Source organism: Liolophura sinensis, chromosome 7 (assembly GCF_032854445.1).
Source record: "Liolophura sinensis isolate JHLJ2023 chromosome 7, CUHK_Ljap_v2, whole genome shotgun sequence".
NCBI classification, from domain to species: Eukaryota; Metazoa; Mollusca; class Polyplacophora; order Chitonida; family Chitonidae; genus Liolophura; species Liolophura sinensis.
This window is the reverse complement of record NC_088301.1, coordinates 45,874,760-45,892,618: the sequence shown is the minus strand read 5'-3', so window position 1 is coordinate 45,892,618 and position 17,859 is coordinate 45,874,760. Positions and strand designations below refer to the sequence as shown.

Here is a 17,859-nt window from a genome sequence, read left to right as displayed (position 1 = left end):
TCTTGTAAGATTTATCGAGGGTTTATATTCTCGCGCACACGAGCACATTAAATGTCGATGGAGGCAGTGGTTCCAGATGCCAGTGTGTATTTAAGAGGGGATTCAGCCAGCATTTCCACTCCAGGCATGCTGTGTTTGCGTCAGCCTTGCTCTAAAGGTCTAAGGGGTGAAGCTGCCCTCCTGGGTGCAGCCAAGTGGAGCAGAGCACGTGTTACAGACTAGGGAACAATAGGGAGATTATAAGTATCGCTTCTGTACGGTACGGGCTAGAAATACATTTACATAGACATTTTTAAGATTGCTATGGAAGCCATATATCCTGACAGAAATCGGAAATGCAAAATAACTTTATTTGAAAGGAAAGACAACTGTAGATAAAAGGTATACATGTAGATGTGTATCCATCAATAAACTTTCCAACAAAACGGCATAGGTTTTAATTGTTGCGATGCTGCATAACCAACAAAACTGAAAAGTGCGGCCATGTTCTCAATTTTAATTACTCAGACTGTTTCCGCTGACATAATGCAAACACTGTTTTGCCTTTTAGCCATATGAGCAAGTGGTACACGTGATGCAACATTGTGTTGCACTTGCATCCTTTTGCCTGGTAGAAATTCTAGATTAAAAGTTGATTTTACATCATGACCTGGCATGGCCCATCTAGTTAAAAGCTTCATATCCTTTGAGGTGCTTTACTCTGTCTGGCCCCTCATTTAGTGTGCTTGATCAAGCTCATCCAGTGGGATGTTTGACTCGCATGGCCCATCCTGTGGGGATGCTTGGCTCAGCCCTGCCCACCTAGTGGAATGTTTGACCCGGCCCAGTTCATATACTGCAATATTTGACCAGGTCTGGCACATCCAGTTGGATCTTGGACCTGGCCCGGCATGGCCCATGCAGATGGGTGTTTTTCCTAGCCCATTCCATGGGATGTTTGACCTGGCTTGGCACATCTCATAGGATGCTTGATGCGGGGTAGCCCATCCTGTGGAATGCTTGACCTGGCCGCGTTCATTTCACGAAGTTTGGTGCATCCAGTTGGATCTTGGACCTGGCCCAGAACGGCCAATGCATTTGGGTGTTTGGGTGCATCCTAGCCCATTCCTTTGTATGTTTGACCCGACTTGGCACATGCCGTGGGATGCGTGACCTGGCCAGGTTCATCCTGTTGTATAATTGACCAGGCCTGGTTAGACCAGTTGGATCATTGACCTGGCCTTGCGCGGCCCGTGCGGTTGAGTGTTTCGCCTGTCAAGGCCTATCTTGTGCAATACTTGAGCTGAGCCGGTCTGGCTCATCCAGTGGGACGTTTGACCTGACCTGGCCTGGCCCAGTCCATCCAATTGGATGTTCAACTCGGCCTGGCTTGACCCACGCAGCTGGGTGTTTGACCAGCCCAGATTTGGCTAAAGATAAAATGGATTCAGGGATGCTATTTTATGTTCATGTTTAAGTGAATGCACGATTTACCTGCAGCATGAACATGCAGTATTCTTGTGAAACGTTTGCAATATTTTTTTATTTTTTGACCTTTGGCTGCTTGTTCACTCTCACAATGCTCTCTGCTCCAACAAATGTTTCTCTGAAGTAGGCAATCTGTTCCTTTTGCATACATGTATGTACATGAACTGGGAATTTGTTGAGGTAATGGGTCGTAGATATTGTCAGCGAGCTTAGACTTCAGTTGATGCTGTTTTAGTTTGGCTTTATATATATATAGGTATATATGCAGTATGTATATATGGCAGGATGGTTGATAGTAGAGGTTTGTCAACAAGTTTTGAAGTTATACTAGTTGTGTACAATAGCAATTCATGTAGTTGCACTTCTGTACATTTATTTAAGCACCCAGGAGCCTCTCATCAGTACAGTCGCTATGAGTTCAGGTCTAGCTCATGCTGGCTTGCACTCTGGGGGTAAGTGAGAAGGTCTGGCAGCAACCTGCGGATGGTCGTGGTTTTCCCCTTGGAGTTTGGTTTCCTCCCACCATAATGCTGGTCGCTGTTGCGTGAGAGAAATATTCTTGAGTACAGCGTAAAACACCAATAAAATATGTAGATAAATTTATTAAAGCAGGCTGCGTAACACTTCTATAGTTTGTTAATATGATATAAACTCTGAACAATATGTATATATGTCTTGCACTTGTTTGCATGGTATCATGCTGGGATTTATTGCACCCAGGAATATGCAGACTAAACTACCCTAAAACAAGCTTGATGATGGTTAGCATGTGATCAGGCTAAGATTTAGTCCACCTTCATGGTGTTATCTCCTCCTCTTGCCTTAACTCTCAATCAGCCCAATTAGTGACTTTGTTTAACAGGCGCAGGGATGTTTCTGTTGAAGGTGTTCATTTACCTGACAAGCTGCCTACACGGCAAAACAGAGAGGGTATGAGAGATCCCATCAAATAACCTGATTAGTTTGTGGAGATATGTTTATCACCAGATGCTGGGAGGTCTGTTAAAACCCACACAGATCACACCTTCTGTGTACAGACAGAACCTTAGCAAACCTTACTGTAGCTCTCCTAACATCAGGATCTCATAAAATCTGCTGCCTTGCTTTCTGTCTTCCTGATGTTTGCTCTAATGCTGGCATCAGAATCAATGATGCACATTCATGAGTGCTGTTAACCTGTTGTATACAGAAAGAGAAAAATAAATCTTTCTAATTATCCCTTATTACACACGGAATTTTTTGCCAACACCATGTGAAACATTTATTTACTGTATCAGACCTAAAATTAGTAGGAGTACGTTCGTCCATTTGCCTGAATCAGAAATGTTATCCTATCAGCACAATTTGCATGCATGTGTGTTTTCTACATGTACATGCCCCAGAATGCTGATAATATTGAAGATGCAAGATGAAATGTTAGAGAACATGTGTATTAGGAGTATCCAAGAATTTAGGTTTTAATGAGAACAAGTTGCCCTAAAAGCCTTTTAAAGAATACAGTAATAAAAAAAGGAAATTGTGTTTAAAACAGGAGAATTTTTTGTTTATTTACATTCTAGCACTCACTCCAAGGTCAAAGGTTTATAGAAGTACATTTGTTCCTATCCCATTGAGTTATGTCTAAATTATGCTTTCTTGTTTCTTATCTTGAAGACCTATAAAATGTATTCATAATGTATTTATGAATGTGTACATTCATTGTACTTACACAATACGATATGTAGTACAATAGTCACATTGGCACCTTCAGGTTTTTCTGGCAATAGCTTTGACCTTTGACATGGCCTGTTAGAGATCATGTGGGCCTTGTTAATTGTAGTCTTTGTGAAAATGCTTCCAGGCATGACCGAGATGCTCTTGTTCCAGGTCTTCATTCTACGGGTCACTGAATTTTGCTCCAGATCTGTTCAGGAGTACCTATTTTGTAGATGCTGTGTACCCAGTACATGTACTTTTATATTGGCATAACTTTGTACTGTATACATCAGTTTTTTTTTATCATTCTTATATTTTTTAAAAACCAACATAACTTCAGTAAGCAGGGATAGAAATTAGAAGTAAAGCAAGCATGACAATTGTCCTGTTGAACCCTAAAAGTTACCAGAAAGTTTTGCAACTCACAGGACAAAATTTCTCTTCTCTGAACTGTTGCCAGATATATGATTAAACGTACTGTGTACTTGCGTGTAGTTCTGACATGTATCTGTCTTAATAACTGACCTGGGGGGTTATTTTCAGTCACTGTATTTTTCACATGTGGTGCAATACATTGCTTCCAATCTTCCTTGAAATATCGTCCCATAGCTGACGTTGTTATTTGATTATCATCTCTTGGTCGGTTATTGGTCCAGTAGTGGATTTCTTGGTAAACCCAAAATAGGCCAGAACTTCACGTCATGATATGCGCCTTTCATCTCTTTGCTCAATAAAAGCCATGGGAACATGGTAATCTATTTTCGCAACAAGGAAAGTCACGTACAGGAAGTCTAGTATATTTCATGAAAACGTGATTTTCTGACAAAGCGATGTTTTGAAGTAATTTGACGTTTTCTTACAAACTAAAGGTGACGCTATAAATCCACTCGAACACCAGTTTAGGAAACTGATCAAAGTAGCAAAATTTCATGTATGTGCAAATTTTCATTGCCAAATGTTCAACTGGACACTTGTCTGTGCTGCACATAAATTTTGCCAGACAAGACCATTTTTTGATCGGACACATCCAACAAGTCATTGGTAATTTCAAACCCTGCCAACCTTGCCCCATCAGTTGAAACGTGTTTGTGTTCTAGTGTGAAGTTGCAAAAGTCACTTTGATTTTGTTGTTTTCTAAATCCTTACAATGACATCAGTTTTGGAATGCCATAATATATCGGTACATAGACTATATTTTAACATATGAATTTATGATCTCAGCTATGTTAACGTCATTTTTGCAGTGCAACAAAATACCAGCATGTGAATTGGATTTGAGTATATCTGTGACATCAGCAAGGTTTATGGTATTTTTGCAATGCAACAAAATACCAACATTTAGATTGGATTTGAGTATATTTGTGACATCAGCAAGGTTTATGGCATTATTGCAGTGCAACAACATATACATTAATTATTTTTGAGTATATTTATACTGTCTGCCATATTTACACATAGTTAGATAATATTGGAGACTTTCATGAACTTTTCTGTTAGAAAGATTTAATGGTTCTCTTCATTCCCGGCTTGGTTTCACTGTACAGGAGTTCTGGTTAGCTTTAGGTCACCTTGACTGGCTTCACCACTGATTTAGCCCTATTACTTATCAGCACAGATAAATGGATGATGAACAAAGCCTCTGCTAAGTTATCTTGCTCTCTGGCTAGCAATAAACAGACATACACCCTCATGCACTCTCTCTTCAAAGGTAGCATGGAAAAGAACTAGTTTGCCTCGCAAAACGTAGAGGATTACCCATGCCAACAGCATCATCTCCCCCTAGTGTCGGGTTTCAGCCAGCTAATGTCAGTCTAAAATAACCCAGGCATAAGAACTGGTTTGTTACCCCTCCTCTCTCCCCCCCCACTCCCCTCCTTCTACCTGGTGCATTTATTTACCAGGCCTTCTTGCAAGCATTTACCTCAAGTCTAGGATACATGCACATGCATGTCTTGTATCAGTACATGTTAAGTTAATACAGTATGTCTGTGTATCCCCCATAGGCATTATCGAGGAAGTTTAGAGTTAAATATCAGTTAATGCGCATAAAAAATTAAATGTAATTTTAATATAATCTTCTGATGTTAATATGGTCTTAGATGGATAGCCAAGCACTGCATTTCATTTGATCACAGGCAATATGGATAATCTGCAAGCATCGGTACATCCAGGATAAAAACAGTAGGCGCTACCTAAGGGATGTACTGCTAGGTTTATACTGAGAGACATGAACCCTGAGAGATGGTTCAATGGTTACTCAGTGATATGATACACAAATATATGGTGTCAATAATCCTCATATTAGTCGAGGCTTCAGCAGACACATTTGACATCGTCTGCAGGATTCGAGAATATCTCGTCGTTGTCCAATGAAAAGTATTTTGTCTGATGAGAGATAAATGTAGATATACATATATGTATATATATTACACCTGCATATGTCATAAATACAAAATGCATGACGTCATGTTTTGCATTATCAAAATTATTCAAGATGCTGTTGATGCATTTAGTGATCGGAATGTTGCATAAATGCAAAGAAGCCAATTTCCACCGCTCCCTATAGATAAGCTCATATTTATGAACTTCAAATGAAGAGCGGACAATGGATACTTTGGATCTAACATTTGTCTTTGTACACAAAACCTAAACAGTTAGTGTTTCCCTATGTGAAGAGACAATTTATCATAATCACTTTTACATGCTTTCAGGTATACCACTTACAGAGTTCCGGTTGTGGACATGTCTTATTGCAGTCATGATTTTTAAAACTTTGGCCATAAACTTCATTACTATCACAACAAAGTGCATTGGTTTTTGCAAGTGTAAATTGTTTATGTATGGCCCAGCGATTGCTTATATATACACACCTATATTATATATATATATATATATATATATATATATATATATATATATATATATATATATACATATATATATACACCTATATTATATATATATACACCTATATTATATATATACATATACATATATATATTGTGGTAAGGAATAGATCCTGGTGAATTATTAGTTACCTTGTCAGTAACATCTGATATGTACACATCTGTATGTTATTGCATGAACCAGGTACTATTTGAAGGTAGATTTTGTGGTTAAAAGCATACATGTACACAGGATTGAATAGAACATAGAACAAATACTGATGTTGAATTAATCAGTATTGAACATTTCAAGCCTTATTTAAGTATACATGTATTGAATTGCATATGATTTGAGTTGAGCCCATGCACATGTATATGTTTGAATGTTATTCAAGCTTAATCCATGCCCCTAACTTGGTTCTGATCTCTTATAATTCTTTTATTTGTCTAAAGAGTTTTTTCTTTTTGATTTTCAGATTTTCCTCAGGGAGTTGATTTCCAATGCATCTGATGCCTTGGACAAGATAAGGTTCTTGTCACTGACTGATAAAAGTGCTCTTGCAGCCACAGAAGAACTCAGTATTAAAATTAAGGCAAGTACATGTATGCTAGAAAATGTATAGGAAAGTGCACCATTAATTAAATGGGTGGACATTATATTGTCCAATTACAGGGTTGATTAAAGGTTCGATTAAAGGTTCACTCTGTCTACTGCTCATGATTTGATGTGTCCATCTGCTTCGTTGAAGGTTAGGTATAGATTTCAAATTTCAGGTATTTACAGGTTTGATCAAAGGGCCTCCTGGTTTGTTCAATTTTTTATTTAAACCCGTCTGACCAGATCCACATGTTCTGTAGTTTCATCAGTTGCTTTCACATACATGTAGTACAGTAGTTGTGACCTTGAAACTGGTAGACACTAAAAAAGGACGGAGGCATGTGAGAAGAGGCTGGGCAATTAAACCCATGCTCCATCTGAATAGCCTGGTAGTATAATGGCCTTAGCGATCAGGTACACTGAACATGTCAAAGATGACTGCAGAATGTCATGGCCATCTACGTCACTTTGACAGACCCCTTTCGTCTTTGTCTAAGCATGTTGATGGTTGAAAAGCATGAACCATGAAGAGTGAACTGGATAGGGAATAAAAAGTGTATGTTACTGCTTAAGGGCAAGCTCAGTATAGAGACATACAAGCAAATGTCCAATTTCCAAGATTAATATTGATCTAAGAATGGCAGGCAAGTCTGTTTAAAGGTAAACAGTGTAAGCTGTACATAGGGATAAATTAATTTGCAAGACATTATTTGCAATTTGTCAAAGGAATGCCTTTTTGTTTTTGGATTTACCAGCCTCCAGCAAAAACTTGAGACTATCTGAACATGAGACTTGAAGGTTATACCAGCCTCCAGCAAAAACTTGAGACTATCTGAACATGAGACTTGAAGGTTAAAAAAAATTCCTAGGGTTTTTGCCAATCATGTGTTGCAGACACAAATGACAGTATACTGTTTGAGGAAATAATGTTAATCTGTGACTGAAATATCTGTGATGTGCTTACAAGTCTAACAGGTAATGTTTCAAGTACACACATTTGACACACAATCCTGAATGAAAACCTTTCATGCTGTAGTCCAAATAGTTACGATGAATTTACCAGAGATTTTATTTGAAGATAATATGTGAACATTGAAGGAAGCAGACGGATTTAGAAATATCTGGTTACTTGATACACATGTTGTAAAAAAAAATATTTAACTGCATAACATAACCATGCAGATTATATTGGTTAGGTATTAGGGTTTCCTTGAATTTCAGCAGTTTGAACACTACATTTATTAGATAAGTGATTGCCACGAATGTGTTCGTAAGTTCATATTACACTTTCTAAGTTTTCCTGAAGCAGCCAAATGTACTTTATGAAACTACATATACATGTAATGTGAGGACCTTGATAAATTTTGACAGGGGAAGAGCAAGTTTTCAATCTGACTTATATCTTTTGTGCTTTACCTTGACCCCTGTGACTGCCTGGAGCTACATGGAGCATGTCACTTTGAGGATAGCTAAGTTGTAGGGGGGAAATGTACATGTCACGGGTTATTGTGAGGACTAAGGGGTAACTGTAAATGCTGTACACTGTACATGAGGCCTCAGTCGCCAAATGGTTTACATAAAGTGCAGAACAATCATCCAAGAGCCTCTAATCGCTGTGAGTTAAGTCAAGCTCTTGCCGTCTTCCTCCCAGGTTGTATTTTAGAAGGTCTGCCAGCATCCTGCTAATGGGTCTCGATCTCCTCCAAGCTTTGCCCGTTTTACCCCCACTATAGCGCTGGCCTCCTGGGTATAAGTGAAATAATACGGCTTAAAACACCAAGCACCTATGAAATAAATAAGACCCCAATCAAAAGGATAAATGAATGTACACTACACTTGTGACTGTCAAGTTTTCTTCACACCATATTCTCTGGCAAATACTGTCACAAAATGACATTTACTGTTAGTGACCAGTGTCCATGTATACTGTGACAAGTGCATGATAAAAGCATTGTGCTGCAAGAAAAGCATTATACCATGGCCTGTACATGTCTATAAACCAGGATAACACAAACACTTGTGGATACATGTAGATGTAATAATGTAACAAACATTCAGAGTTACTCTGATTAAAAACATTATATATGGATGTATACTGTGACAACATCATTACTCTGGGAAATGATGAAGGCAGAATAAATGAGACTTGTAAATGACAAACTGGATGGAGACATTAGCTGTAATGTGTTATCTGTGCAAAATACATGCAGGATAAAAAAAGTGGTAAATATAGATTTGTATGGAAACAAAAAAAAAAAAAACAGGGTCTGCATACATGCACATGAGCATACATGTATACATACAGAATTTCCTTGGCTGATGTGTTCACCATTATGTACCTCAGCAAGTATATACACAGGAACATGTAGTCTCTTCCTGCACACATGCATGATATGATGTGAAGGCATACATGTACATGTAGTGTTGGGATGGGCAAGCATCATAGATTGGGATCACCTTTGTTTCTGTAGCTCACCCTACGGCCTTACAGCTAAGAATTACAGAAATACAAGTATAGTAAATGTACCTTTTTGTAAGCTATACGTACATGTACATCTTACAAAAATACCCCAAAAATTCCATCCTTCTGTTACCTACAAGTACATGCAGAAGACAACCTGTAATTGACATGCTATTTAATTAACCTAAATAGTTCTCTTTTGAGCAGAACACCACTACTAAATTTACATGTACATGGCAGCTCCCAGAGATTCATGTACGTGTATGCATGTTTTTTTCAGCAGTCAACACTTAAATCTCGCAGACTTGGTCAGTGTTACCTTGACAGAGAGAAGTTGAAGACCTACCGTAGTATTTAAGTTTATTTTGGGATACACCTGGTCTGCACTGCTCACATCTCTGCTTTGCGGAGAAGGCTGATATTTGTTAATTTATTTGTTCAGCTAAGTTGTAGCTGTAGTGTGGAGAGATTGTCGGACTGTACAGATACAAGTTGTTGAAACAAACAGCACATGTACTTCTTTGTACAGGAATACTCGGTCACTAATACCACACAAGCACCTTTTCCCATATACATGTATGCGCTCTAGAGTACCGTTTGTTTTTCTTACTTTAATTATGTAGTCTTGGTAAAAATAGTATACTGTTACACTTTTGACAAAAATTGTAATTGGCAGTTGCTCAGTTTGATACATGTACACAGAAACGAGAAGAGATGTTTACAATGTTTTCTGTTACCTTTTCTTGTTAGTCTTTCATCAATTGCTCTTTGTTTCCACCTCACATCAATTAGTTTGCCCCAGATCTGGTATACATGTCTGCATGTGTAACACCATGTCAGTGAAGGTCCTGTGGATATAATTTATTTCTTCTACCCTTTTGCATCAATCTTAAAATTGTAAGAAGCTGGGGAGCTCTTCTCTTTTGTATCTTTGTTGTATATTTAAGTCTATTCTGAAGGCATTGTAATTATACTTTTTATGAAGCCTTAGACCCAACCAATGTAGTTTTGTCTCAAAAATCAAATTAAAATAGTGTATAAATTTCAGTGAAAGTTGCTGTTAGAGAAGTGAAAAGGTTGATGAATTAAGGTAACAGTTGTATGTTATTTGGTAAATGGGAAAGGGGATACTGTATGTGATTAGACTAACCATACCTTCGAACGTTGCAGATATATATACCAGTCTAATTTCAGGTGATGATCGTTGAAGTTCTGTCCTGAACTTTGATTCTTCTCAATTATGAAACATGTTTTTTGGTATACTGTATATGTACATGTACTCTTTAGTTTCTGTTTACAACTGGGAATTGTAAACTGGTAGCCTGTTAACACATTAGGAGTCGCACTGTTTAAACATGTTGGTTTTTTTCATCTTGCAGGCAGACAAAGAGAACAATGTATTACATATCACAGATACTGGTATTGGAATGACCAAGCAGGATCTGATAAACAACCTTGGGACAATTGCCAAATCTGGGACAAGTGACTTCCTCACAAAACTTGGAGAGGCATCGTCTCAAACAGAGATGAGCGACTTGATTGGTCAGTTTGGTGTGGGATTCTACTCCTCATTCTTGGGTAAGTGATCACTACTGATGTGCCTTCCTGACACAGACTCGTCGGTTGAAACCTGAATCCATTTACGGAGGCTGCTGAGCTGTTTTGTAAAGTATGTTTGTGATTAAGTAGTATCAAAATTTTTAAAACGTAATTTCTTGAGTAGTAGCAATGAAAGTTGTGAAGATATAATTAGTTTTATTAATATTTTTAAGTCTTCAGCTTTCAATTTACCATGGTGACATTTTTCTTCACTTTATGTTGTCATGGAAATTTTGCCAGGAACAGTTTACGACTGTTTCATAGAACAGGCCCCTGGATACTCAAACTAGTACATGCAGCATTATCTGTTTTCTATTACTTTATGAAGCTTTTTCACAGTTAAACCACACATATGAGACGGTGATGAAGCAAGTTGCAAAGAACAAGGTATGTTTAATTAGAGTAGGAAAGTGAACCTGTTTTTCTTTTTTCTTTTGTGCAGTGTCTGATGATGTCATTGTAACCTCCAAACACAACGATGATGACCAGCACATTTGGGAATCGGATGCAAACAGTTTCAGAGTTACAAAGGACCCACGTGGCAACACACTCCCAAGAGGAACAACTATCACGTACGTAGTCATGACCCTTCTTAATTGGGCAGTGGATCCCGTGCACAAACACACTGAAAGTATTTTTGATCTCAACTATTCCTGAAATTGAATACTTGAACTCTTAAAAATTGTTGAATTTTGTTGTTTTCATTAATCTTATGTTCTGTTTCATTAGACTTCATCTGAAGGAAGAAGCCAGTGACTTTTTGGAAGAACACACACTCAAGGATCTGGTGAAAAAGTACAGTCAGTTCATCAACTTTGACATTTTCTTGTGGACATCAAAGGTTTGTGTTCTGAAAAATATACATATATTAAAGTCAGCGTTGTTTCATGTATTGTTATACTTGTTTAAGTAAACAGCACCTGTCAGCGCACATTTTTTTTTGATCAGTTTCCATTTTCATTCGTCATGAAGTTTTGTTTTAGTCCAAAATGTTAGGAATTTGTGTTAGAAATCATGCTGTCACCCATGATGCTCAAATTTTATATGCAGCTCTACAGTCTGACCTTTGGACTGGCTTTTCATGTCTTAACAAACCTAAAGTGGGCTTAAAGTTTAATGAAAACATACTGTTATTTCAGTTTTATATGCGGATGAAAATTAAATCTGCCTTTATGCTCCTGTTGCTCCTTCCTTTTGGTAACGGTTAAGAGATTTTTTCCTTTTCTTTTTTTTTTATAGAGTCATGTTTTTATATCTTGAAAATCTGGAATTGTACTGCATAATTTCAAATGGGTGGCCCTTTGAAAACTGTTACAAAGTACATGTAAATTTGCATAGATTTATGTTTCTAAATTGTTGACCTTAATTAACACCTAACTTTTTTCTCCAGACTGAGACAGTTGAGGAGCCAATAGATGAAGATGAGGAGAAATCAGAGGACGCTGAGGATAAGAAAGAGGAGGACAAGGATGAAGATGAAGATGAGGATGGAAAAGTGGAGGAGGAAAAGGAAGATGATAAACCTAAAACCAAGAAGGTTGATAAAACAGTGTGGGACTGGGAACTCCTCAACAATGTCAAGCCCATCTGGACAAGAAAGTAAGAATGTGTTTTGAGAGTTCATGAATCAGATGGTTGTTCACGTCCATGGAAATGCTGTGTTGCCGCAAAAAACAAGTTTAACATTTTTCAAACAAATGATGTCATAATTACTCTGGTTTTGGGTCATTGAAAAGACCATTGGGATTGTAACAACCATAGTGAAATACTGTAAGAACTGTAAGAAATCTTATGTGGTGGCTGTTGGCCATTTAAGATTTTGTGGTTGTCATACCCATTTTTGTGAACAAGATATTTGCAACAGATTTCAACCAATCAGGTTCATACATATACTTGCACAGTATCTTGAAGTCTACAGGCAGTGGGGAACTTGAAAGACTCAATCCTGCCTGTGACAAAACAATCCAAAGCTTTAAACTCATTTGTTTTTTACTTTATTACCTCACATTTATCGGTGTATATGTGCTCATAAAATCACGTAAGAAGTACACACACACTACAACATCACAGAAGAAAACGTGTTCTGCTGCGATTGGGACCTTCTGTGAGCCCGTCCGTGAGTTTCCCATTGAGTTTGATTTTGTTACTCTGAAATGGGTCTCTTGATTTCCTGGGCATCCCTCCTTTACCTTTTAATATGTTAGCAGATGCTGAGACTGATGGTGAGCAAATTGTCAGCGACAGCTTGTTGCTTCTTAAAATTTTAAGATTGAATGCTGATTATAAAAATTTATTTTGCAGGCCAAGTGAAATAGAGGACAAAGAATACAATGAATTTTACAAGTCCATCAGCAAAGACTATGATGACCCCATGTCACACATCCATTTCACCGCCGAAGGAGAGGTCACCTTCAAATCTATCCTGTACATCCCTAAAACTGCTCCTGGGGAGCTCTTCTCCAACTACGGAAAGAAAATGGACCAAATTAAGGTGAGCTGTATTTCTTAGGAAAAGTTGAAATGTGGAAAATTTAGGCTGTATTACCTATCAGTGTTACCAGCGAATCACATATCCTGTTACTTTTATGAAGATTTAATGTATAAAGATCAGTGTTCTACGATATTTACTTTTACTTTCAATCAGCATTAGGGAAATGGAATTATGCATGGTTGTGTTGTATTGAATTATTATTTAACATGTATTTCCTTAGTCAGAACTTGTACAGCTTGTACATGTACTTTATTGAGGAAGTAGACTGGTTGGTATGACTCAATGTTTTTTTTTTTGTGTGTGTGCAAATATTTACAGACCCTGTGCAACATATTGATGTGTATCAGTTCACATCAAAGAGCATATCTGATGGAGATGAATGTGTAGATACACACCTGTTTCCCAGAAGCTGCGGCATTGTGACCTTTTTCTAGTCTTCGGTCGTCACCTGAAGATTATTTTTTTTTGTATTCAATATTCACCAGGGATGAGAAATGCCAAGGGCGTCATGACATACCATGAGTGCCTGATTAGTCTTCCTGAGGTGAATAGAATTAAGATCAGAGGTTAATGTTGCAGTTTCTTTGTTTGTTGTCAAATTACCCAGTTTTTAAAAAGTGTGTATAGGTGTATATTTTTTGTTCTGCAGATGTTTGTTCGAAGGGTTTTCATCACTGATGACTTTGAAGACATGATGCCCAAATACTTGTCCTTCGTCCGTGGTGTGGTAAGTGTTTTATGTCCAGAATATCACATACTTGTATGTAATCAGAATGTCCTGGGCCCTGTTGTAAAAAACTGGTTAAAGACTTAATACCAGATATTTTTTCGGAGCCTTCGTGGCTCATTGGTTAGCGCTAGGGCAGCGTAATGACCCAGGAGCTACTCACCAATGCAATCACTGTGAGTTCAAGTCCAGCTCATGGTGGCTTCCTTTCCGGCCATGTCAGAAGGTCTTGTCAGCAAACTGAGGATGGTCGTGGGTGGGCCGGGCTCTGCCCTGTTTCCTCCCAGCATAATGCTGACTGGACCCAATAGCACAGTTATTGGAGCGTCCGGTTCGGGGAGCGGTAGATCCTCGGTCGAGTCACACCTAAGACCTTCAAACCAACTTCCTCGCTTTGGCGTTCAGCATGAAGGGGATAGTGAAACGACTGAATGACCCGTATCAGTATAATGGTTGGGCGGGGTGGCTTACTTGCCTTTGGTAAGGCGTCTTGGTGAAGCAGAACTAGATTAAAGAGCGATGGAAATCCGTATTGCAACAAGTAGGCACATTACATGCACTCTAAGGACACCTTCGTCGTCATATGACTGAAAAATTGTTAAGTACGTTAAACCACAAACACTCACTCACACCCACCATAATGCTGGCAGCATTTGTATAAGTTAAATATTCCTGAGTACAGCATAAAACACCAGTCAAATTAATAATACCAGATTTAACATTAAGCCAAGTTATCATTTTTGTACTTAGCATAAAAAAAATTGTGTAACATTCTATAAAATATGAACTAAAACTGCTGCTGTTATGAGTTGACATTGATGACCTGATTTGGCTGTTGAGTTTGGCTAAAATTTTAAATACAAAATGTGAATTAATACCAGTATTAGCTAATACACTTTCAAATAACTGGACCCCCGAGTTAATATTCTGTGCACCATAGACAATGTATTTGTGACGAGGTGTTGAGTTTGTAGCTCATTTTGAAATGGGAGAGAATATTATTTCATCCAGAACTTTTTCCATTTCAAGGTTGATTCTGATGACTTGCCCCTGAACGTCTCCAGAGAAACACTCCAGCAACACAAACTTCTCAAGGTCATCAAAAAGAAACTTGTCAGGAAGACCCTGGATATGATTAAGAAGATTCCAAAAGAAGAATACGAAAAGTTCTGGAAAGAGTACAGTACAGCGTGAGTATTGTTTTCATGTGGTAAAAATTGAAAATTGATTATTTTTGTTTCCCTGGCGTAGCTAAAGGCCAGTATACACTGAGCACTTTGCTCTGACCCGCACCGACTGTAGTCTATGTAAGTCTGAGTCGTGTCTAATCACTGGGAGGTATACACTGGGTAGCGGGAATGTATACACTAGCGAGTGACGTGTCCGTTGTCCTTTGCTACGAGGGTCCGAATATAATTTCCTGATGCTGTTGCACATATTCCAGGTTTTTTCAACTGCTTCTGGCTGTACATGCATCTCTTTGCCTGAAATATATTCGGCAGATACTAAAGATATACAATATTTTCTTAAGCTATTGCAGCAATCTGTATTATTCTTTCCCCGAAGACTCTGTGGGAGACAGCCAGTCAGGAGTTGCTTGATAAAGTGGTGGCTACTGTTAGGTGAACAGCAGGGGCTTTTTCACAAGGTTCATCACTCCGACAGTGTGTGTCATCCATTTCGAATTCGTGAGCACCACCATCTTGGATACCAAAAAGTGGTTGCACGTAGTTCTGATTGGCTGAATGTTGAAGACCTTGACCGATGATATACTAGTGGAAAGATGTCAAAACGCTCGACTATGCCAGACTGGTTTTTTTTTTTTTTTTTACAAAATATCTTGCACAGTCAGATCACTCAGGACTAGACACCACTGCAGCTTACTGGACACAATTTTTGTTCTGGAGAGGTATACACTAGAAAATTTGTCAGCAACACAATGCGATATTTCAGTCGGGTCGGGTCGCATCAACACACTCAGTGTATAACAGCCCTATGGCTGCAGGGAATACATTTTTACACCATTTATATAGTGCTCATCCGTACAAGGTACAGGAACAGCCTGTCATACAAGGAGCACCAGCGTAAGTGCCCAATAACAGTGAAAGCAATGCTAAGGTAAATTTAACGGTGGTATTCCAAATAGTAATATGTGTAAATCATAGTAACAGCTCCATTGTTGCTGCTCGGCATCTTATCATTCCTTGCGGATGAAGCATAATGAAAGTGATCAGGAAGTAGTGGCATACAGAATATTCCAAACTATTTCTCTCCAGTGTTTTATGACCTCAGTATCTCCAAAGCTACCAGGTTGATTTCAAAATATTTCATGCCTGCTTTCATGGATACAAGATATGCATGACTGACCTTTGACCTGCTAAACCATGCAACTTATTACATTGGATTTGTTAGGGATTTTTTTTACAGATTTTCCAAAACTGTTAGGTCAGAACATGCAGTGAAATGCAAACCAGGGAGCATGATGCTGTCTGCCAGTTTTTTGGCTGGTGATTCACTACCTTTGAGTTATTGGAGATTTTTTAACACTTCACGACAATACTATCTGTTTGTCTTCTTGCAGCATAAAACTTGGTGTTATTGAGGATCATTCTAACAGAACACGTCTGGCCAAACTGCTGAAATTTTATTCATCTAACTCGGATACTGAACAGACCTCCTTGGCAGATTATGTGGAGAGGATGAAGGAAAAGCAAGAGGCTATTTACTTTGTCGCAGGAACAAGCAGGAAAGAGGTGAGCACTACGTTATGAGTAGTTCATCTACCATGGAACACAAACTGGCTTCAGTGAATAACAGATGGACTGTGTTTACTGGTTACTATGAACTCAAGAAAGACTTCTCTGACATTTTCTCCCACCACAGTGCTGGCCGCTGTCGTATAAGTGAAATATTCTTCAGTACGGCGTAGAACACCAAACAAATGAATAAATAAGTCTTCTTGCTATACATTGAAAGAATTTAAAATTATCAGAAATCCATCAGAGTGCATAAGACTGTAGAGCTTTAGTAGAATTTCCATTTCTTGGAAATGTGTTTATTATACTAGAAAATTGACTTTTGACAACCAATAAAGTTAGCCGAGAATAGACAGAACAAATGAGAATAGCATGCACTTTCGTTTGGTAACTTCAATCATATCTTTAAGATACTTGTATTTGATTTAGCATCAAACATTTAGTCTGTGTATCAATCACAATCCTGTTTTTCAAGCAAATTTTAATATTCTGATTGTGTTCTATGTGTTTCAGGTTGAAAAGTCTCCATTTGTGGAGGCCCTGTTGAAAAAGGGATATGAGGTTTTATACTTGGTGGAACCTGTTGATGAATACACTATACAGTCACTGCCTGAATTTGAGGGGAAAAAACTTCAGAATGTAGCTAAGGAAGGATTGAAGATCTCAGACTCTGAGAAAGCTAAACAGCGCAAAGAAGCTCTGGAGAAGGAATATGAACCTCTGCTCACTTGGCTAAAGGAGAATGCTTTGAAAGACCAAATTGAGAAGGCTACTGTGTCTGAGCGTTTGACACAATCTCCCTGTGCTTTGGTGGCCAGCCAGTTTGGATGGTCTGGCAACATGGAAAGGATTATGAGAGCTCAAGCTTATGCTAAAGCCCAAGATCCCAGTCAACAGTAAGTTTTAATTCTTTAATTCTAAACCTGGGACCTATCCACAAAGCCTTTCCTAACTTAAGTCAAAATTTAAAACCCTCCTTATAAAGCTTAGTGTTTGATACTGGGAAATGAAATCTATGCACATTTGTCCTCTGATCACATTTATTGGGTGGTCAAAGTTTTAATTTACACAGCCACAAAATAAGCTCTAAAATCACATTAAAAAATTTTGACTAAAGTCAGAAATGGCTTCCTGGAATCAGCCCCAGACTCTGAGCAGAAATCTACCAAAGCATTTACTC

The 17,859-nt window shown here is 38.3% G+C and overlaps 1 protein-coding gene across 1 annotated transcript in view; it reads left to right on the top strand.

Annotated features, from left to right (window-relative positions):
• Window positions 1-17,859, top strand: part of LOC135470958 (uncharacterized) — a 39,409-nt gene that overhangs the window by 5,334 nt on the left and 16,216 nt on the right. Inside the window, exons 4-13 of the mRNA XM_064750006.1 lie at window positions 6,524-6,644; window positions 10,490-10,684; window positions 11,148-11,277; window positions 11,435-11,546; window positions 12,096-12,304; window positions 13,007-13,196; window positions 13,846-13,923; window positions 14,953-15,113; window positions 16,505-16,676; window positions 17,193-17,575. Of these exons, the coding sequence (XP_064606076.1) occupies window positions 6,524-6,644; window positions 10,490-10,684; window positions 11,148-11,277; window positions 11,435-11,546; window positions 12,096-12,304; window positions 13,007-13,196; window positions 13,846-13,923; window positions 14,953-15,113; window positions 16,505-16,676; window positions 17,193-17,575 (1,751 nt within the window). The remainder of the gene's footprint in view (window positions 1-6,523; window positions 6,645-10,489; window positions 10,685-11,147; window positions 11,278-11,434; window positions 11,547-12,095; window positions 12,305-13,006; window positions 13,197-13,845; window positions 13,924-14,952; window positions 15,114-16,504; window positions 16,677-17,192; window positions 17,576-17,859) is intronic.